This window comes from Parus major, chromosome Z, assembly GCF_001522545.3.
Source record: "Parus major isolate Abel chromosome Z, Parus_major1.1, whole genome shotgun sequence".
Taxonomy (NCBI): Eukaryota; Metazoa; Chordata; class Aves; order Passeriformes; family Paridae; genus Parus; species Parus major.
This window is the reverse complement of record NC_031799.1, coordinates 33,452,646-33,475,360: the sequence shown is the minus strand read 5'-3', so window position 1 is coordinate 33,475,360 and position 22,715 is coordinate 33,452,646. Positions and strand designations below refer to the sequence as shown.

Sequence of the window (22,715 nt, the reverse complement as noted above, 5' to 3'; positions counted from 1 at the left end):
ATCTAGAAAGATACTAAAATGACTGTCACTAGTGACTTTGCCTGGGGCTACGGCTGCTTCCAGGTTCAGAGATCTCAAATTCTTTTTCTCAAAGATAGAACAACCAGAGTAACTGGGTTCATGGCTACTACTGAAGCTTAAGCATAATTTTTTTCAAATGGACGAAAAATTAATTAATTGTAAGTCATGGAGTCACCTGAATCCAATTTTGGAAAATTAAGGGAGATCAGATTCAGCTTGGATAAGAAAACCATTCTGATTGCAATTGAACTGTAACAATCACACAGACACACATATGATGGGCAGGAGTTCACCTTCATGACCTGTGACCTGCAGAAGGTGGGCAAACATTTGCTAGAGAGAAGTGTGAACTGAAGAAAGATTGGAGGGGTGCTGTGGCCATAGTTGACCCATGGTTACAAGTTGTGAAAAACAGTAAGATTAGTTATTTTAGTGGGATTTTCTGGTAACTCTATTTTTATGTCCCTATTAATTATGTGTCAGCTGCAGAAAGCTAGCTGAGATGGAATAGCCACCTCCATTGAGAAGTTTCAGTGGAAAGTGTCAAGAAGTGTTGTTTGAATGAGACTGTAAGCACAGCAGGCACTCAAAGACAAGACAGATCTAGTGCAGGAGCAATGGACTAGGCAGTAACCACATATACATCTCAAATCTAATTGAAATTTTCTAATATTCTAAGCAAGCTCTTTTTAAATATTACTTGAAGAAGATTACTTGAAGAGAAGGCATTCTCTTCAGATGGTTTGGCTTAAGAGTTTACACAATTTATGGAAGGTTATATCTTCTCAGAAGTCTGGAAAAGATAAACTGTGTTTGCATGGAAGTGGTAGTTCAGGTGAATTCCTGGTGCTTACAGTAACTAGTAAAACTAAAGAACAAATTGCCTACTTATAGTAGAAAATTTAGATGTTGCATAAGCCGCGTGGATTCATCAGTTTTGATCAACTGAGACCCATGTATATTTTTCTTCCTTTTTAAAAATAATTTATGTCACTGAGAATTTTGCCTGAAGGCAGGTAGCTGTTCTACCCCAGTCCAGTTCATTGTCCCACGGAGGAGAAAGGTGGGATAGTGAGGAAGATGTGAAAAATCTGCTTTCCATTCAGTAGCAAAGAGAAATGAATCAGTGGCAACTACTTTGTTGAAAAGTGTTAACAAGTGAAGGCTTCTGTTCAGACATCTGTTATGAAGAGCTGTGGTAGCTAGGTGTCTGTGCCATTTCATTTGGCATATTTTTAAACCTGTTTGAATGACACCAGTAGAGAAGGTGAAAGAAAGCAATCAATTTGCCCTTTACAGTGGTAATGAGGTAGAATTTCCAACACAGAGTTAATTTCTCTTCATAGCTTTATGGCACCTGCAATAAACCAGCTGTCTTCTGGAAAAATCACCATCTTTGCAATGGGAAGTTCATAGGTCAAACTTCAGCTGCAATAAAATGTCGTAAAAGGGGAGAATACAAAAACAAGAACAAAGTTCACATTCATGAAGTCTTAAAAGGTTTCCCTGGGATGACTACTTTTGAAGAAGGCTGGAATGTTAGTTACATTTCCTGAGCATGTTGTGGGAAATGCATATAGATTTAGCAAAGAGCAATTGAGAATTGAAAGATGAACTGAAAAATAACTGTGAATAATAGTAGAGATGAGGAACTTCTATTAAATTAGATGAAGCCTGTGTCCTCCTGCTCAGCTCCAATCTGTTCGTGATTTGTTAAATGATTGATAGTCCATAGCCATTAATAGTCCCATACAATTACCAAGAAATTATAAGGACACTTATTTAAAAGTGTCATTCATTCCTTATTAATGGAATAAATCCATTTACCATATCTAAAACCTTTGTGTATAATGTAGTCTGTACATTTACTGACACATTCATGGTTTGTCAGGTTTGCCAGTAATTTACAACCTTCACACTCTAACAGAAATAATTGTTGACCAGTTTGTAATATACTTTCTGAAACTACAGTTATCTGTATTTTTGCCATTCTTGATTTTTTTTCATTTACTTTAAAGAACAGACTTCTTCAATCCTTTTAGTAGCCTTGTTCCTAATTTGCACAGCTGTCAGCTAGTTTCAGTTAGTTAGTTGTTGTCTTGGTTTTTTTTTTTATCGGTATGTGAACTGCCTTTATATGTGTTATGTCTGTCTGAATAACACCTTTGATTTATGAAAATAACAAATTTAAGTTTTAGAATGCTTTGTGAAAGTGACTATTTGTGGGAAAAACAATATCTAAATCCTGCTTAGTATATTTGTGGGATCATGTGAAAACTTAAGACCTGATTTGAGAGGATTTAAATTCTCATTTATTTTGCTACTCTGAAAAAGGATTTCAGCTTAGAGTAATGTAGAGCAAGTGGAAGACCAATCTGCAGAGAAAGTAATTTCAGAGACCAGTGCATTGAGTGCTAGAATGTTTATCAGTGATGCAAATCTTCCATATACCTGTGTTCTGGATTATATACTGCTGTTATGCTTTGAGTCTGCATATGATTTTTCATAACTACAAGTTCTTTTAGCAAAGCCATATGACAAATATAGAAAAAAATATATAGTTACTTTTGACAAAAAGAGGCAAAGATGTTTCATCATAATGAAGACAGTTTCAGATTTTTATGCAGGGATAAAAACATCAAAGCACCTGTGCAGGAGACAGTAATATGCTTTTCAGCAAAAAGAGGATGGGAGAAGTTTTACTTTGTGCCCCTTTATGTAACAAAGACAGCTATCATAGTGTACACCATTTGCTACAAATTCCATCACTTTCATAACCTAAAATTCATCAACATGTTTATCCTGCTGGTTATTCTCATTCCTTAATATTTCTTAAGTTTCAGCAGGTTCATAACAGGTTAAATGATCTGGGAGTTGCTGTACTGTCACTGTGCACTGTCAGCTTTATAGTTACAGCTAATAAATGACCTCAGGGCCATTTTCTGAACCTCTAGATGAAGCTAATAGGAAGAAAAATTTATTTCAGTCTCTAAAAGACTGAAAAAAGTCAGCAACTGAAGGTTGCTGATTTTTATTTTTTCCTTTGCAGCATGAGAGTACTCAAGACAAATTGAAATAAATAAGGGGCTGGGTTTGAAACTACATTTTGCTGTCTTCATGGGCATTGAAAGAGGTGTGCCCAAATAAGGAAACATTCACAAGAGACTTCTGTTTTTCCAGTTGCATTTGCTGTTTCCAATAAATATATTTTTGTAGTAACAAAATGGACGCTTCAAGAACATTTTCCCTAAAGCTTAAGAAGCAGCTTCTTTATCTTTTCCTTGGATTTAATGATGATAATAATATTATTATTAATAATAATATCAAAAAATTGAGAAGTGATGCTTTAAAGACAAATTCCAAGGCTTGTTTTGTTTTTATGTAATGGATTGTGAAAACAAATGCTTGTCAGTTGCTAAGGGCATACTGGGTTTCCAGCCTTTGGTGTTAGTGGTGATTGACAAAGAGTGGACTTTGGACCAGCAGTTGCCTTCAGCATACTGTAGCGGCTCTCAATTTGTTTCAAAACAGTTGTTAAAGTATTCTGAATGATTTCATAACATTACATTTCTGCTAAACCAACTTCCTTGGTTGCTGCAGAAAGGATGAGTGGTTGCTAATGACAGTCCTGAATATAAGTGGAAATTAACAAGAAGGTAACCTTGTAGGAAAGGTCTGTGTCATTGTGGTAGAAGGCTTACACACTGCCTCCTGGAGACAAGTCTGTAGGTCTTTTGAATTTGAAAAATAATACTAGAGATATTTTTATGAGCTTGAAAGATGATCCAGAAGTTTCCTTTTGAAATCACGTTGCCAGGTTACTTGTCTTGGGTGTTTTAGAAGTTTGGTGGGTTTTTTCAGGGTTCATTTGGAATGGCATGTCTTCTGTTGTACTGTACTATCTGCTGTTCTTCCAGATATAGTTGCTTGCTGTGGCAGTGAACAAGAAAGACAACGAGCAATGAAGCAGAAACTATTTGTATGTGTATTGGTTTGATCAAAGTTACATAATTACAGCTTTTGTTGGGCATTAATCATTCATGAATAGATGCCTTTCAAGGAAAGAAAAATGTGACTCTTCTTATGACACAAAGCCAAATCTTTTTACTAGTCAAAGTAGCACTTTCAGAATGGAGTGTTGTTTGTTCCCACCAAATCACTGGTTCTAAACTGTTATGCAAGTAAAAGTTCTGCTTGGTATGCAGTCTTAATTATTTAAGAGGTACACATCTCTGTCTTCTCTTTTCTGAAAAAAATCAGCCACTCTAGTATATGCTGTTCCAAGAACTATAACAAGAGTAGCTTTGTGTACCTGAACCATTTCTTATGTAATTTCCACTCCTCAAATGGTTCTGTTTACGTGCTGAAGAGGTTCTGATCATGAAACTTCTGATATTCTTTGTTTCCTCTGTTAGTCTCTTGCTTGTTTGGTAGTTAGGAGGTAAAACCTAAAAACAGGGACCAAACATGTTGTTTTCAAACTGGTGATCATGCAAAGGAGGATACTCCCTTATAGCATTCTTTCCCCACCCAATGGTTTTCCTTCCATGTTTTCTTAAAAATTCCGTTCTTTACTAGTTTCTGATTTTGACTCACTTCTGCTGCTTTTTTAAATTCATGCAGCATGACTGTCAATTCATCGTGGGAAAGTTTCAGACATGGTCTCAATTTGCACATATATGGTGTCACAATTTCATGCTATTGTTTTGAAGCCTTCTCTGACCTGCAAGCTCTGGCCATTGAATTTAGTCATTGTACTTTTATAAGGGTAGATTTTTGTGGAGAGGTTTTGCTTTCCCCATTTAATTTTTCTCTGGACTCCCCACACTCAATGGATCTCTTGCACTGACTGTTAGGCAGAATGTAATAAATACATTTATTTGCATTTAAAATCAGCATTTAAGCCATAGGCTTGCATTGTGATGCCTTGGCATGTATGTACAATCACCTGGAATTTGTCAGTGTTTTTTTTCCAGAATATAATGCATACTTCACAATCCTTAAGCAATTTGAATGTCCTGTTAGATTGTAAATGTCTTAAGAGGATTACAAAGGATGGTTACCAGTTTTGTCAGGATAGGCAGGAAAGTAGAGGAGGAGTTGTGCTGTGGCTTAAAAGTGGATCATGAACATGTAGAAGTCAACTACAGTGACTATGGAAGCCCTATCAAATGCCTCTGGTTCAAGATGAGCAGGGACACCCCCAAGGGCGTCCCAGATTAGGCAGCTGCTACTGACCTCTAGAAGGGCAAAGAAGCACTTAAGCAGGGTCGCTTGACCAGCCTTTGAATAACATCGTGGGTGTTTTTGGTGACTTCAACTATCCAGGCGTTCTTGGAGAGCAATACAGGCGATCACAACATCCATCAAGTTCCTGGAATGCATACAGGACTGCTTCCTCATACAATGTTATATGTGTTAACCAAGAATGAGGCACAGCTGGACTTGCTGCTCACTAGCAAGGAAACCAGCTTTGTAATATCTCACTTAGGCTTTGGCTGCAGTGATGACAATATTGTGGAGTTTGGGGTCTGGCTGTGCACTCTGAAGGTTAATACTAAGGCAGAGGAAGATGTTATGCAAAGAATTCTTCTAGGAGCCACCACAAGTCAGATGAAGCACATGATTAGGAAATGCCAGCACGAGTTCACCAAGGCCAAATTGTGCTTGACAAACCTGATTGCCTTCTACAGCAAAGTAGCCTGTTTGGTTGACGTGGGACAAGCCATGGACATTGTCTGCCTGTGTTTCTCCAAGGCTTCCTCTGTGATCTCCCACAGGCTCCTGGTGAAGCTGTTGTGTAACAGTCTGGACAAGCTGCCCGTGCAGTGGGTGGAGAACTGACCCACAGGCAGCACCCAGAGTGGGAGTAGATGTCTCCTTTTCCAGCTGGCATCTGGCACAAGTGGGGTCCCCCAGGGATTGGTGTTAGTCCAATGCTGTTTCATGTCTTCATAAGTGGTCATCCAGGGCACTTAAAGTCACTCAGGGATCGAGTGAACACTTTGGAAGGGAGAGCCACCCTGTAGGCTGGAAGAGTGGGAAAAGAGGAACCTTTTGAAGTCCTGCAAGGACAAGTGTAAGGTCTTACCCCTGGGGAAACGTTGGGAGCACAAGGTTGGGAGGCAGCTCCATGGAAAGGGACAAGGGAGTGCCAGTGAGCAACAAGGTCAGTATGAGTGAGCAGTGTGCTGCTGCAGCAGAGGAGCCCAGTGAGATCTTGGTCTGCATCCACAGGGGCTTCAGCAGCAGAGATTATCCCATTCTTGTCAGTGTTTGTCAGGCCACGCCTGGAATTGTTGTCAATTTTGGTCTCTGCAATACAAAAAAGATATGGAGAGGCTGGAGAGGGTAGAGAGAATGAGATGATCACAGAGATGATCAAAGGGCTAGGAAGCCTGACATGTGAGGAAAGGATGAGAGAGTTTGGTTTGTTCAACCTTAAGAAATGAAGGCTGAGGCACTTGTCCCGATGTTACAGTACTTGAAGGGAGGTTACAAAGAAGATAGAGACTATTTTTACTAGGGGTGACTAGGAAAATCTCAGGGATAATAGGTTTAAGTTATTCCTAGGGATATTCCGCTTGAACACAAGTGGAAATATTTCACAGTGAAAACAATCAGCCAGTGGAATAATCTCCCCAGAACTGATGGATTCCCCAGTGTGGGGCATTTTTGAGATTTGGCTGGACTGGGTGCTTGGTTGTCTTGTCCAGATCATGGTTTTGTCAAGAAAGGTTGAACCTCTTGAGGTCCCCTTCCAACCTGCTATTCCGTGATTCTATGCTGAGTTAGAACTCCATGTCTAAATTATTTGGGCAATTTGAAAAGTTTCACTTTATATATTGTGATTCTTTGAAATAATTTTAATTAAGAATCAGTTATTTCACTGAGGTCTAGGATGTAAAGATGGCAGGGTGCTGTTATTTTGAAAATGATCAAAGTGTTTAGCTATAATATTACTGAAAAAGGACAGAAATATGCTTTTAGCAAACTCATGGTTGAATTCTTACTTTCTACACAGACTGCATCCTCGGCTATTAAAGGTGCTATCCAGTTGGGAATAGGATACACCGTAGGAAACCTTACATCAAAGCCAGACAGAGATGTTCTTATGCAAGATTTCTATGTAGTGGAAAGTGTCTTTCTACCAAGGTAAGAAGAAACATATTGGATTTTTCTTCAATAAAATTACATAATTTCAGCTCTTATCTAGGTGTTTTGAACCAGGTTTGTTTTCTAACAAAACCATGTTAGAGTATGTATAATGTATGAAACTTGAAAAGTAACTAGTCCTCATATTGTCATTTAAAATGAAGGTAGGGAGAGAATTTGAAAGGTCACACTTCGGAAGATTTGAGACTTACCATTTATAGATAGAGAAAGAAATTTTGACACTTTCAATTAATGGAGTTGTCAATTTGAATTTGATGTGATTTGTGAATCTGACATTCACATTTGATTAGTTGTGTATTAGTTTCTGAAAATAATACTTGATATGTTGTTGATGAGTTTTAAAAAAAATTGTGAAAATTCAAGTCCTGCTGTTTTTATTATAATGTAAAAATTTATATTACAACATTGCCTTATATTTACACTATAAAATTCTATTCAGGAATCTAGTCTAGTGACAACACTCATCTCCTTTAAGCTATGCTGATTACAGGTTGTGCACCTTGACTGCTTTACCACCTCAGCTTGTATCACTGCCAAGTTGATGGTATATAAGTTGTAACAATACAGTTATGCTCATAAGGAAAATCAAGGTTATATTTTTGGTGTACAGAAGATGAAATATAGTGCCACGTATCCTTTCCAAGTTCCATATGCTAGCAAGAAATGGGGAGGGTTTAGGGGAAATGTATTTCAAAATCAAAATGACTTACTCTGTTGAGTGTTTTTTGGGTTTTCAGAAGCACTAAATACAGTCATTTCAGTAAGAACGTGCTATCTCCATAATCTTTCCTGGATTTGGGATTGATTTTTACCACTTTTTCAAAGTTTTGTTCATGTACAGTTTGAATGCTACTGCATAAGCTGTTTTGGATAATTTATAATCCTTAGTATTTACTGGTGTCACTAAACCAAGTTAAATGAACAATGTACAAAATGCAGACATTTTAAATTTTGGTATTTCCTCATGTAAATTTCCTTGATTTTCATTGAAGTGAGATATCCTTAATGAAAAAAAAAAAAGTGAAATGAAGCTTTCACATTAATACATAGTAGTGGAGGGTATTCATATCCTTGTTTTGGTGTTAATGATAGGGTTTGCGCACATTAGTAGTCTTTCTCTTGTAGATTAGGTAGATACAGAGAAGTTAATTATATGCATGTGTTTTTGTTAATTATATGCATGTGTTTTCCTACACTATAATTACAAAATGTTGTTTAAAAAATCCAACTTACAGGTGAGAAATTTATATATCATGTAACAAAGCTTTTATTGGTGAGAAAAATGTCTGCCTATGACAGTGATAAAGGCTTCTGTGCTGTGTTTGCTATATCAGCTTTGTTGATGGAAATTAAATAGAACCTACATGCTGAAACTGTTATTATACAGCACGGTTTGAGAAAGAAAAATGATTCTCTTTTTAATCATAGTTTTAAAAGAACAAGTAAAATGAAATGTTTTGTAGTCCACAGCATTGCATGTACCTTCTTTCCTGTGCGACTCATATGCATGTATACACAGAAATGAGATTTCCTTGTTTTGTATTGGTATTAAGGAAGAGCTAGGACACATCACTTCTGAAACAAAAACAAAAGGCAGAAGGAAGAAACTGATTCCACTAATGTAAAATTTATTACAAAAGCTTTAGTAGCACCTTTACAGTTTCCTATAAAAAATAAATATTTTCACGAAAATTAGACAATGAAAGTAATGGCCAAAGCAGTGTAGATTTGAGTTTGTTTGTTTTTTTTTTTACATAGCTAGGTAGTAAGCAGTATATAGCATAATGAGACACCTTGACTGTAATAAAGAGCCTCTCCATAAAGAGCACTTGTTGACAACATTATCTATGGAAAAGTTGGCTATCTGTAGCAATCTCTTCAAACATGACACTTGATTTCTTATGCAGATGCACAGAAATGTCAAATTTCAAGTCCTTGCTATGTCTCAGTGTAACATCCACTTTTATTTATCTAAAATATATTCAACCAGAAGTGCATTACTGTGCACAAACTGTAATACTTTTGGATTGCACAAAATTAATACAGAATTCTTCCCTGCTGGTTCAAAGTCTTGGGATGTTGTTTCAGGACAGCATTATGTGGTTTGGTCCTGAGCCATAGGACTTCAATAGGTAACTTCATTACCCATGTTTGAAGTAAAAAGCAAAGGCTGTACATTCTTTACAGCAGGGGCTGCACTCCCAAGGTGCACCTTAGGTGCTCTTCACTTTTTCCTAGGGGAGTACCTACATGTGATGACAGCGTTGTTAAAAATAATTACTGTCATGACTTTTTTTTTTGTCCCCTTTGGATTTGTCTGGGTTGAAAGCAATTAGTGAAAATTAGTTACACCAGCAGGTGAAGTGAGTTGACCTCTACCTGGAAGTACCCTGGAGCACACTGAGGTTGAGTAAACTCTCTGCAGAAGTTTGCAGCTGAAAGAGAACCTAACAGTGCAGCAAGAGCGGTGCTGAAATAGGTGCTTGCCCAGCAAGGTGCAGTATTTTTCCACTTGCTTTGGGTACAAATAATTTATCTGAAACTTAACACAGGCTGTCAGCTGAACTTCCCCTTCATTTTGGCAACTTCAAAGCAACCCGCCTCTTCACACAGTGTCTTGCTCCACCTTCCCCCCATGTTTTCCCTGCCTTTCCTGAGTCTGGCAGCGAGGTGAGAAGACTCTGTTTCTCAGTCATAGGCACCCGTGCGTCTTTGACAGCAACAGGAGCACTGTTAAGATGGCAGTGGTAAGATAGACCTAAGCTGGTAGAAATGCAATGCAATGCAGCCTGTGCACTGCTGAGCAGAACAGTGTTATGTCTGCCTTTTTATATCTAGGGGAAAATAGTTAACACTTGTTTATGAATTTTATTGGTTGAAGAGGATAAATAGTCTCTGCACACATCTCAGACCCTGAAATAACCCTCAGCCTGTGTCTCTGCTTTAGCAGTCATACTGAAGCATTCAGGATTCATTAAGAAGGGAGAAAAAGGCAAGAGAAAAAAGTGTTTAGGTCAGATCTGAACATAACTGCTCTGCATATTTTGGGAGCTACTGATATAAATCAGAAGTAACTCCCTGGATTTCAGGTTATTCCTGGTCCAGAGTTATTCTGTAACTGTGTTGAATTGGTCAGAGTTTAGCCCAGTTTAATTTACATGTTTATTTCTGGAAGTGACTTTGAGTGAAGTACAGGTGTCTCTGTAGAGTGGGCAGATTTGAATTGCAAAGGTGCTTGCCTTCATTTGCACAAGGTAGTGGTGGAGGGCCTTTCATCCCCTTCTCTTCAAGGTCCCCAGGACTTTGTTGTTTTTGGAAAATGAGGTATTACTGGAAGCTGCTATAATGCTGCTTATTGAGAACCACCACCCAAAGAGTTAAAATGGTACTGTGCAAATTTGCTCCTAGGATGGAGAAACAAAAAGCACCCTGCACTGACCTACTTGATTCTGAAGACAGTGTCTGCAGTCTACACTCTATGCACTGGATACAGTGAAACCACTCCAAGTAACCTCTTTTCTGGCTTTTCAACTCTGCTTTGGGAAATCCAGCAACAGAGATGCTTACCTGGTGCTGTAACTGCTGCAACAGTGGTTGGAGGGTTTGGTGGGAATGTTATTCATCCTGCATGTGCTCTCTATGCTCTGTCCTGTGACAAGCTGTGAGGGGCATATTTATGCCCATCTTCCTTGGCTGGAAGCAGTTCCCGGTGGCACAGTTTGTTTCCAGTTAGTCATCTGTATAATGTGGCTTCAGCAGTATTTAGTCAGCCCTTTGGCTTGGCTGTGGTGCTGGCTCCCAGTGAGACAGCCTTGGTTAGAACGGCTCGTCGCTCATTTGTAAGGCTAGCTCTGGCAGGCAGTGGTGGCTGAAACTACTCACTGGGCCATGGGGCTGTGCAGCTGCTTGTAAGCTGGCAGTGTAGGCAGCTTATTAGGGTCTTCCAGCAGACACAGAAGGAGGTGAATTTTCTGTGGTCACTGAGAAGCCAAACAGAAGCTGCTCCACTGTATCAGCTAATTTTGGTTATGAAGTTTCAGAAATGCAGACCATTTCAAGCAAGACGGTATGTTTCAGTCTGCGGGGTTTTTTTTCTTAGATGGAGGCTGCTTCCAACTGTTGAGTTTGACCTTTTTTGCAGCAAGTTGTTAGTCAATCTTCTGCACTTCTCTTGTTAATACACTTTGATTCCAGGGTCTAGATCCTGCATATTGAGAACAGTTGCTATGGTTTCTAATGGAGCTGAGGAGTGTTAGATGCTGATGACCTGTAGCACTCTGCAGCTACAGTCTGTATACTAAACTTGTTCATTTACAAATTGCTTTCTTGTGATGCTAATGAAAGATTATTCCGTAGTTTCTCCTCTTTAATGCCAGAAGCTTACCGTTGTATTGTGATAGCATTTGAACAATAGCCCAAATAAGTACTCAAAAGTACTAAGAAAGTAAAAACTTTGCCAGTCTGGGTTCTCCCCTACATCTAAAACTGAAGTGTAGTGCTTTCCCTAATGTTTTTGACAACTGATTGAGAAAACTGATACCCTTTGAAATACCTGTACTAAACCTGTATCATAGGTTAGCTGATGGACTAAGTGTTTTTGTAGTATAGAATGCTCTAGATGTTCAGTGTGACTTGTATTTAAATGTTCACACTAACAATGAGCTGTTGTTTAACTTACACCATGACATGGGTTTCTATTGAGCGGTTTCACAAGGAAGATAAAGTGACTTGAATATTCTGGTAAAGTGCTGCTGCTCTTCCTTGGTGCTTTGGTTGCAGAGATGCACAGAATGACTCGAATTCTGACAAGGATTTTATGGTTTGTGAGTTGAGTGATAACACAGTGGAAGATGCAAAACAAATGTTAGAAATGGGTATACTTTGGTGACAGAAGCAAAATCTGGTGTGAGTTACTGGACTCAGCTACTTCTGTAACCAATAAATTATTGGTAAACCTCTGATAACCCGGATAGTTGTATGGTTATGTAGACTGCTTAAAATACTTCTCAAGTACCCTGAGATCCTGTATTTTAATAGCATTTCCAGTGATTATGAAATAATCATATCTTCATCGTTGTAAGTAAATGCTTCTGTATTCAGCTGTTATGTAGATGTGATTGATTTGACTTGTTTTTTAGTTGTTTACTATTCCTAGTTGTATTTCAAAGCTGTCTTGCAGGGAACCACTTAGGAGAGCATTTGGTAACTGAAAGTTTAGGAAAATGTAAGTGAGAAAAAGGGATATTACCACAGGACTTTAACCCACAATATGAAGGAAACACAGACCCACCTATTGATACAGATATCCTACTTCCATCATGTGCCAAATGATGCTTTCCTGAAATTACATACAGGAAAGGAACATGCCCGCAGGATGTGCTTGTTTGATACAGTTTTTAGAGCTGAAACACATTTTGATGAATTTTTAAAAAACAGCTGCATTCAAGTGCAATTAAATTTAAATTAGATAATCTTAGTTTTTAGTGTTGGGAGCAATTGCGTTTAGACATTTTATTTTGATTTTACAATCCAAAAAAGGATTGCTTTCACTGATAGAACCCAAGTGTTTCTCCTCTTCAATTTTTTTACAATACACACAAAAAAGTTATACACGGGGTCACAACTACAGACTAATTCTTTTGTTAACAGCTCCATCAGAGCCTTTTAACAATCCTCAGCAATGAAGGCTTACTACCAAGATACGCAGCTGGCTTTCTCTGCCCGTTCAGATAGGGGTTGTATCTCCTGAGTACATCGTGAGTACCCTGGTAGTGAGACCATAGCAAAGAAAAACTGCTGAGAAATGTATCTGGGTGTTAAACAAATTTTTACAGCCATTGGGTTAGTCATTAAAATGTAATTAGTTTTACTTCACTTTTAGTTTGATATTGCACCACCTGTGCTTTAAATTTACTCTGTTTTTACAAAGAGACAGGCTAAGATGCGTATACTGTCATTTCTAGGTGTGCTTGATTTAAAAAAAATAATTACAATTTATGTATTAAACCAAACTTACATTTTAAATTTAGTCTCTCTTCTTTAGTCTATAAATGTTCTGTGTGGTGTAACAGTTCAGGTTATTAAAATACCTTGTAAGTTACAATTGCTTCTTAATCTTTCAAAAGCCTGTGTTTTGTTGTCATAGCTCATAGAAAAAGACTTGAATTCCTCAAGACTGCCAGAATCAGAGCTAATTTTGAAAGTCTTTCTTTGTTTCTCTGGTAGACCTGTGCTTAAACTAGCTGAGGGGGAAATTATATGGTTACCCCCCTTTTTTATTATGTCCAAAGCACCATTTTGAAGATTTAACTTTTTGTCAGTGGATCACGGGCATTTTTCTTGTTCAATTTCAAAGACATAATCATCCCCTTGAAACTCCCTAGACTGATTAAAAATTGTAATATGTAGGGCTTTGCATACACACTTTTATCCCACAAGAGTGGAACTTTAAAATGCATCAACAAAATGTGGAGAGAAGCCACAGATACGTTATTTCAATAGCTAATTGAGTGGAATGTGAATCATTCTAAATATGGTAGGGATGTACTTGCATCAAGCATTCTTTACAGTGGAGTTTGTCCTTTTCCAGCAAGAGCAAGGCCATATTCAAATCATACACGTTGTATGAGCTTCAAACTGATAAGAAATTTGAAAGGGTTCCATTACTGTAAGAAATTACTGGAAGTGAGGCTCCTTTTTCTGTTTAAAGTACTATCAAGAAAACCTTAAAAACTATTTTCCAGAGTACTAAAAAGAAATCTTAAATTTGTGTCAGGCTTGCTTCATGAATTACAGAAGAGCTTACTGTTGGGATCAGTAAACTATTCTGTTGGGTAATGAAGCTGAAACTAATTAATATGATTAACAGAAATAGTAGGGTATAGCAAAATACTCCGTAGATCTTAAACATAAGGTGTTTTTAAAAGTTGATTTCATAAAAAATAAGGAAAGTTGTCTGCATAGGGAAATTGATTGTTATGTCTGTAATAAAGTATCTGATGTACTCTAAATACATGGAATTGCCCTCTGTGTAGAAACTATTCCAATATAATTTCTCTGTTTTGCAATAAATCTCCACTTACTATGCATTACTGTGCATCTGCTGACCCAGTGTTGGTCATTTTACTCCAAACACACGAAATGGCTCAGAACTGTCCTATTGTCATAGCAAACCTCCTACCTTCATCTCACCTTAGTGACCTTCACCTGAGGTGACCATACATGTTCTGGTAAGGTAAGGACATGTAATCTATTTGCTGACATGCTTTCACAAGAGAAGCTTTTTAGTTTCAAGTTAGCTGGAGGAAGCAGATTTATAAAAGTATTTTGTACCAAAATGTAGAACTTTATAAAAAAATTTAGATGTCCCATATTCCCTGACAATTGTGATACTTCAGTAGAGACGTTATGTTCTATACTTTTCTGCATCTTTTGACAATTAAATGCATTTGCCCCAGGTTTCCAGTGTAGCTATTACTGCTGGGACATCCTCATATTGTGCAATAATTTAGTGAATCACAACCAGCTATATAAAACTTAGTGTCTGACAAATCTGGCAGTGCTCTGAACATTAGTCTATCTTAACTGTAAAGAAACACTACCATCTTTAGCTTATATCCTACTGATTTCCATTTTTAGCTCTGTAATGGAACAATAAAGCATATGTGGATTTGATTTTGGTATCTTGGAGTTGTACTGCAGTAAATATAAAGTGATCGAAGGAGTTCATTAGGACTAGGCAGCCTTCACTATTACCTCTAGGGTTTAGCACTCCAAGAAGAAGCAGCATTCTATTATCTTTGTATTTGTGGTCATCCACAAACATCTTTTATGTGTGAATTCTAGACAGAAATCTGCTTGGTTTTTTTCCTTCTCACATCTCTTGTTCAAGAGTCTGAAGTGTTATACATTTCTGGAGCCTGAGAAGGCTTGTTCACCTGCTGTCACTGAAAAAGTTCAGTTGTGTGGAGTTTGGCAGCATGCATACAGGGGAAGCTAGGCTTCTGTCATCAAGCTACTGTTAATGAAAGGTGGCAAGTTCATATGACAAGTATTAATTGTACAGGATGAAAGCTATAAAATTCTTTAATTATATTTAATTTTTATTAATTATCTTTTTTCAGGAATGTTGCTTAACTTTTATTGCTTTTCTTATCTGTGTGAATTTGTAGTAGTCTTTTATTCTTTTTTAGAGACCATATTCTTTTTGCCAAGAATCACGGTACAGTCTACATTATTGAATAATTTAGTTATGGTAAATGAATAAAGAGGAGCTGGAAAAGCTGATTTCAGTAACTATGTCAAGTCTTGGATTTTGTATTTCTCTATTTATCAGACCATTCAGGCCCTGGCCAAACTGATAAGAATAGTAAAACAGAACAGCATTCTACTCTTATCAAGGACAATAGAACACAACAGCACAACCTTGGAGAAATAGATAAAGGATGTAACTTAGGCAAACAGAAGTCATGCCAAACGCAAGCAGGATGCCAGCTCAGCTCTGCAAGACTGGCAAAGTAGAAGCTGTGCAAAACAATGATACTGCACTTACTCAGAAGCAGAGGTGAAGGAAGAGCCACATAGAAAGGACACTGGACATAGAAGACAGACCCCAAGAATCAGATAAGGACTTCTGATAAGGGGTGTGATTATGTCAAATAAAGTCAAGTAAGTGGGGATAGCTAATGAATAATAATCACAGTGTATGGTAAAAACTTTGTTCACATTACTTTCAGAGCACTTGATTATTGATCAAGTGAGATCCCCAGAATGACCAGCATGCTCTAATAAATGCCTTCTTTCTAATACCTAAAAATGTTTTAGGAAGTTTCTATCTAGTTGATTTTGTCTTAAGAGTGCTCTTGTTTGTTTTGAACACAGTGTAGAACTTTATTCTTCTGCTTAAAAGACATCTCCCAGTTTGTATCATAAATGAATCCATGGGCATAGAAAAACCATAGGGGTTACTAGCAGCATTTTGCTGCTGACCTTTTCCTTTACCTTGTATCTAGAATTCATCTCAAGTCTTTTGTAACTCAGGTTAAAAATACAGTGAGATGATAGATATGAAATGAGGAAAAGAGCTAAGAAGTACAGGTAACAAACAGAAGGAACTGGAAGCCACAGAGTAGCAGGAAAGCCATGACATAGTCACCACCACAGAAACATGGTGGCATGGCTGGAGTGCTGCATTGGATGGCTACAAGTCCTTCAGATGAGATAGGCAAGGAAGGAGAGGTAGTGGGGTGGCTCTGTACACTAGGAAGTGTTTTGACTTTACAAAGCTCCAGGACAGTGATGAGAAGGTTGAGTATCTATGGGTGACAATCAGGGGGAAGGCCAAAAAGGCAGATATCCTGGTTACAGACCACCCATAGAGGATGAGGAAGTGGATGAACTATTCAAAGATAAGCTGACTGATGTTTCATGATTGTCATGAAATCATGTGAAATTTTAACCTGCCAGATGTCTTCGGGAAATTGAACACAGCAAAGAGGAGGCAGGTTAGGAGATTACTGGAGTGTGTGAAGATAACTTCCCAACACAGCTGGGAAGTAAGCCTACCCGAGGAGCTGGCCTGCTGGATCTGCTGCTTACAAACAGAGAAGGGCTGGGGGAGATGCTGTGGTTGGAGCCATCTGGAGCAGCCATGACACAAGAGTTTTCAATACTCAGTGGCGTCAGCCTCTACCCTGCACTTTTGGAATGCTGACTTTGTCCTGTTCATGTTTACAGATGGTCTTTATGCAAATGCATACATGTGGTGAAAATAATAATTTCCTTTAAGGTGAGAAAAAGGAATTTGCTGGCAGTGTCTTTCACAGGCATTTCCATTACTGTGGTTAATGGTGATAGAGAGATTTATCTGCATTTTTGTTCTTTTCCTCAGCAGGCAGTCAAGTTAGGCAGCTTTATGGTGAAACTAGCTGCTAATAATTGCTCAGTAATTTGGTTTGGTTTGTTTTTGTTTTCAGTGAAGGGAGCAATCTTACCCCTGCTCATCATTACCCTGACTTCAGATTTAAGACATATGCACCTCTTGCCTTCCGCTATTTCAGAGAACTTTTTGGTATCAAGCCTGATGACTATTTGGTAAGAGCCTGCAGTTTTCCTTTGAGTTACAAATGATTATAAAGCATGCTAGTTTCATCGTGGCAGAAAAGGATTCTTAAAGGGTGCCCAAATCAATATGAAATTTTGTGTGTGGAGGGGTATATAACTAGTTAATATTTTAAATGTTTACAAAAAATTAATTCTTCATCTTTGAGACTATACATATTAAAAATCTGCTTTGTTAATTGACTAGAGCAACATCCATGTCATTCAGATAATTTTTCTGCAGAAATTATGATCAGTACTTGTGTGACTTTTATCAATTCAATTAACTAATTAAGTACTTTTCTGTGGTTTGTTTATACACTTCATTACAAAGTGAGGTCTGCAAATGTTTCTGTCTAGCTTTGAGGAACATGGATGGCAGACGAAAAATGAAGCATTTTAGAATGACTCCTTTGTTCTCTCTATTGCATAAATTGAAGACTTACTCTTTCACAGAGTTCAGTTTACATGAGAAAAAAAGTTCCAAGTTTGCTGGTGTTGTAAAATCAGGCTTCACTTGGTGGATCCACTTTGTACACTGCTAGGACAAGTATACACTATTTTATTTCTCCTGTAGTTCTGCTTTTGGAAGGGTAGGATGAATGCTGAGCTGGATTGTCTTCTAGACGTTTTCCCATCTTCTAAATGTTTGCCCAGTGTTCGTTTGTTTCATAGTGTTTCACCCAAGAAATCAGTGTCCTGGTTCAAACGAGCAACTTTAAATGCCAGAGTTTTATTGTGCACTTTTTTGAATGAGTTTTAAAATCCCTTTTTTACTCCGATGTTTAAAATGGCTTTTTTAAAAACTAAAATAATTTGAAAGGTCTTGGGTGAATAAAAAAGAAAAAATTATTAAATGGTTCTGAGATATTAATATACTACTAACTAAATTGTTTCTGATGTGTTCAACTGTGCTATAATGGAGTTTTCTTTCTTTATGGACAATAAGCCTGAAAGTAACACTTAGCTGGTTTTGCTTTTATTTAGATTGAATGTGGGTGTCTTAATGTGGGTGTCTTTTTTCAATTCTTTAGTGCTATGTATGGATTCTGTGTTACTAGTCCTCATGACTATATAACATATATATATAACAGTTATATATAAAATAAGATAATTAATTTGAATTATAAATGCTAGTAGCAAGGAAATAAAGTTGTTTGGGAATTTTATAAATCATGGAGTCATAGAATGGTTTAGATTGGAATGGACTTAAAGATGATTTAGTTCCAGCTTCACTGCCAAGGGCAGGGACACTTTCCCCTAGACCAGGTTGCTCAAAGCCCCATCCAGCCTGGTGTTGAACATTTCTAGAGATGGGACATCCACAACTTCTCTAGACCACACATTCCAGCACCTCACCATCCTGAGAGTGAAGAATTTCTTTTTCCATTGACCACAACTGTTAGAGTGTGACCAATTCATTACACACTGAGTGATCCATCCATCAAATCTATGCCTCTCCAACTGAGATATAAGGATATCATGGGTGACAGTAGTGTCATTATATAATGTGTTATTTATCTTAGCTCTTTTTATGGACTTGGTGAAAGCTGAAGTATGTGGGCTGTGTCGCCAGCTGCTCAAAAAACACTGCTTCCTAAAGTTGCTATCACCTGCAACAACTTTTCCATCTAAGGAAGCCTTTGCAGTAGCAGAAATTAAAGTTTATACAAAGACTGCATGCTGTGAATAAGATTTGTGACAGTCACTTTAAATACAAAAAACTATTCCCTGAGGGAAGTTTCCCAGTCAAGACAACTTGTTGCAGATTCTTTTTTCTCTTGGCACAGGAAAACACACAAGTAGTATGTGGTAAGTAGTAAATGATTGTCCAGCTGTGGCTGAAGGGCATGTGAAGTAAAAGAAGAGTAGAAATTACAGCAAGAATATGTGAGTTTACTCTATTAATTTGAAGTCACAAAGCTCAAGACTGAAAGCCTTACCTTTCCCAAGGAGGATGAGCAGTAAGGTACTGTATGAGTCTGATAGGATAACAAGCGTAAATACATTTGAACAGCTGGTAGAATTAAATTGTCACTGGAAACCTCATGGAGTACTGTCATTTTGCAGGGAAATTTCTTGAACATAAATACTCAGCTGACAGGCTCTGGGGGATTTTCTGACCTTTTGATTTTGATTTGCCTTTTAGAGGTGTCCAGTCAAAACTAGCTGGGCACTTCATATAGCAGCATTTAGTGGGCTGACTTTTTTACAGAACTGCATACCACTGGAAAATAACCAACACAGAGTGTAGGTCAATGTCTTGTGCTTATGTTATACTGTTCTATCCAGCTTTAACATTTAGGATAATTGCATTCAAATGTTTATCACAGTGATAGTTACTCATGAAGATTTAAATATTTTGGCAAGAAAAATGCAATTGCTGCAGTACTACTGCTGATTTGGTCTAAAGGTTTGTAGTGTTACTGATTGGTATGGCCATTCTGTCTGTAGAAAATTGCAACTATAGGATTAACAAGAAAGGTATTTTGTATTAATTGGAATTGAGTGGAAACAGGGAGAAGAAATATTTATATATCATGCATAATTCTCTTAAAAATTGTAAGCCTTAGCTGAAGCTAGGATAAGAAGATGCATTAAGGCAATGGCATGAGTCCAGAGGAAACATGCTTCTTTAGTTCAAGTACTCACAAAAGAACATATTTATTAGATTTTCTGTTATCACTGTTTTCAAGTTTAATATAAACAGATTATCTATGGTTTTGAGCTTAATGTCTACTCTCCATTTAATTTGAATGCAGTTTGGAATAGTGGACATTTGATAAATATACATTAGTCTCCATATGAGATATGGTTCTGTTAGTAAGGGGTAGTCTTTGGTGTCTTTTTCCTCCTTAATGTGGTTGTTTCCTTCTTAACGTGTCCTGTGGAAGAGGAATCCTATAATGGGAATGCCTAAATATGCAATATAATGGTCCTTTAAATTCCAGTTTTTCTTGCTTACTGCTATTGATTTTTTTTTTCTGTTTCAAGTGGTTTTCAATTATAAAACAAAAAAAGTAAAGGATTAAAAAAATTAGTAACTATACTAAAATAAGTAGCTATCGCTATACCAAGTTTATCCCAGTTTAGTCCCAGTTTAGTTTCAATCCCAGTTGCACAAAATAGGATTTGACTATTTGCCTATAATGAGAAACCTCTCATCCCAGATTATTTTTCTACCATCTTGTACCTGTTTCTTTCAAAAGTGTGTGTGAAAAGCAATCACTTCCAGTGAAAAATGTCTTCTCAAAGTTTTTGACTCAGAATTTGCTATGCTGACGTGGAGATTGACTACTTCCACCTCAACCACTGGTTTCACTCCAAAGAAACATCCACCTGTTGCTTTGGGACACAAAGAGGGATTGTTTGCGCAGTAGCCAGATGCTTTTCCATGGTTATGAAGCATGACCTGGGCAGAGCGGCCTGCCAAATCTCAGCCAGAAGCAGTAGTGTTACTACATGAGTCTCTTGTGCCTACTTGAACCTGCAGTTCTTCACATTAAACTTGTTTGGGTAATGTACGCATTGGCAGTGAAAAGCAATTTTTGTCTCTTCCAGTACTCAATCTGCAGTGAACCTTTAATTGAATTATCCAACCCAGGCGCCAGTGGGTCCTTATTTTTTGTAACTAGCGGTGACGAATTCATCATCAAAACAGTTCAACACAAAGAGGCTGAGTTTCTTCAGAAGCTCTTGCCAGGTTATTATATGGTAAGTAATTGAAGACTGTATTTTACCTCTATTTCTCCTGTTTCGTGTTGCACTTCTGAAGATTCAGTTTCATTTGTCTTGAAATATTTCACTGGGTTTATCTGTAGTTTTTGTAATATTTTTTACATTTTTACCTGTCTTTCTACTTCATGCCCTACACACTCAACCAAAAGAATATATACAAATCAAAAATATATTTAAGAAAAGAATTTGTGTTCTTTTAACATTCAAGATGAAGCTGAATGTCATAATCTAATTTGATACCAAACTTTGCTTCTAATAAGTTAGTAACAAAATAAGGTTTCTAAATTTCTAATTCAGTTTTTTTCTCCATTTTGTGTTTGTCTACCCTCTGCATTTCACTCAGAGTGGACAAAGAAACTAGACCGGTCAGTTTCCCTTTTGTTTCCAACTACTTCTAATTTCTATTTCTCATGTATTAAAGCAATGATGTAAAAGATAAAAATATCTATGTGAATTGTTCAAAACTTAATTTTTAAATGGAGCTTTTTGAAAGCTAACTCTAAGTCCATTGTATTGGGTTTTGTCTATCATCTGAAGGGAAAACCATTGATTAAAAAGTAAGTAGAATTTTTTTTTAAAAAAAACAAAAGCCACTCATACATACAAACAGACCCTCTTCTGGGTGGTATGTGGGACTTTGTATTATTAGGTCTGTGACTGACTTTCTTTTCTTGCTTTGTTTTCTGAAGTAAATACTTGAAAAATTATGCTCTTATATTAAAAATGAGGAATGTTGTTATTATTGCACTAAAGCAACATGGATTCACTGTGTGTAAAAAAAAAAAAAAAAAGGTGTGTACTGACACATCAAAAAGGACAATGGTGGCAGATACTTTTTTGTTGTTCCTAATCATCATAATCCACTCAGCATAAGTTTGAGTTGTTACAGTTACATATAAGGCCAGTTTGTATTGTTTCTGGGAACTTTATTCTCACTGCTATGCAATGGCTTCCAATGTATAAAACTTCAATCACTGTGACTTTTTCTGTGAAAACACTTTCTTCTGATAGTTGTATATTGTGACTTAGTAATCATGTAAGACCTGATGTAGTTTTCCCCCTTCTTTGTTTTTCATGCTGAAAACTGAGAATAGTTGCAGTCAGAAGGAGGATTTTCTCTCTTACTTCTGTTATCCTGTCCTAACTAATTGATTTTGCCTGTTGTGGAATTTGGATTATTTCACACTTTTCTCTTCTGATGGTCAGTTGTTGTTCTGTTATGACCTCACACTCCTTTGGAAATAACGTAGTTATTTGACAACCCTGAGTGTGTAAAGCCTGATGGAGAGAGGGGATCTGTTTTTCAGAATCCAAGTCAAGATAACGAGAACTAAATTTGAACTCATTCCAGCAGGTAAAATGCATAGGTTGTTCAGAAAAGTTTAATTGAGTCTTTGGGATGCTTTTAGGTTTAGCCTAGTCTGTTCTTTTCTGTGAGAAAGAGAAACCTGGTATAAATGTGATTCCTGCTCTCTTGGGCTTTGTAAGTTCCTGGCAAAAAGGCAATGCCTCTGCTAGCTTTCTGGAATAGAAACACACAAAGATAATGAACTAGTTGAAGAAACAATGCTGAATAAGAAAATATACACAACTTTCAGGCTAATGTCTTTTGCAGTTTAAAAAAACCCCTTTCTTAAGCATGGAAGTTCATTAAAAATAGACATATGTAAAAATATCTGTTT

At 37.2% G+C, this 22,715-nt stretch overlaps 1 protein-coding gene across 3 annotated transcripts in view; it reads left to right on the top strand.

Annotated features, from left to right (window-relative positions):
• PIP5K1B (phosphatidylinositol-4-phosphate 5-kinase type 1 beta) overlaps nucleotides 1-22,715 on the top strand; it is a 96,134-nt gene that overhangs the window by 41,077 nt on the left and 32,342 nt on the right. For 2 of the 3 annotated variants that reach the window (XM_015653437.3, XM_015653439.1), the window contains exons 4-6: nucleotides 7,046-7,176; nucleotides 17,172-17,289; nucleotides 20,857-21,009. In XM_015653437.3, the coding sequence (XP_015508923.1) occupies nucleotides 7,046-7,176; nucleotides 17,172-17,289; nucleotides 20,857-21,009 (402 nt within the window). Of the gene's footprint in view, nucleotides 1-7,045; nucleotides 7,177-17,171; nucleotides 17,290-17,311; nucleotides 19,265-20,856; nucleotides 21,010-22,715 lie in introns of those variants that run through there. The other variant, XM_015653440.2, reaches the window with a different exon arrangement.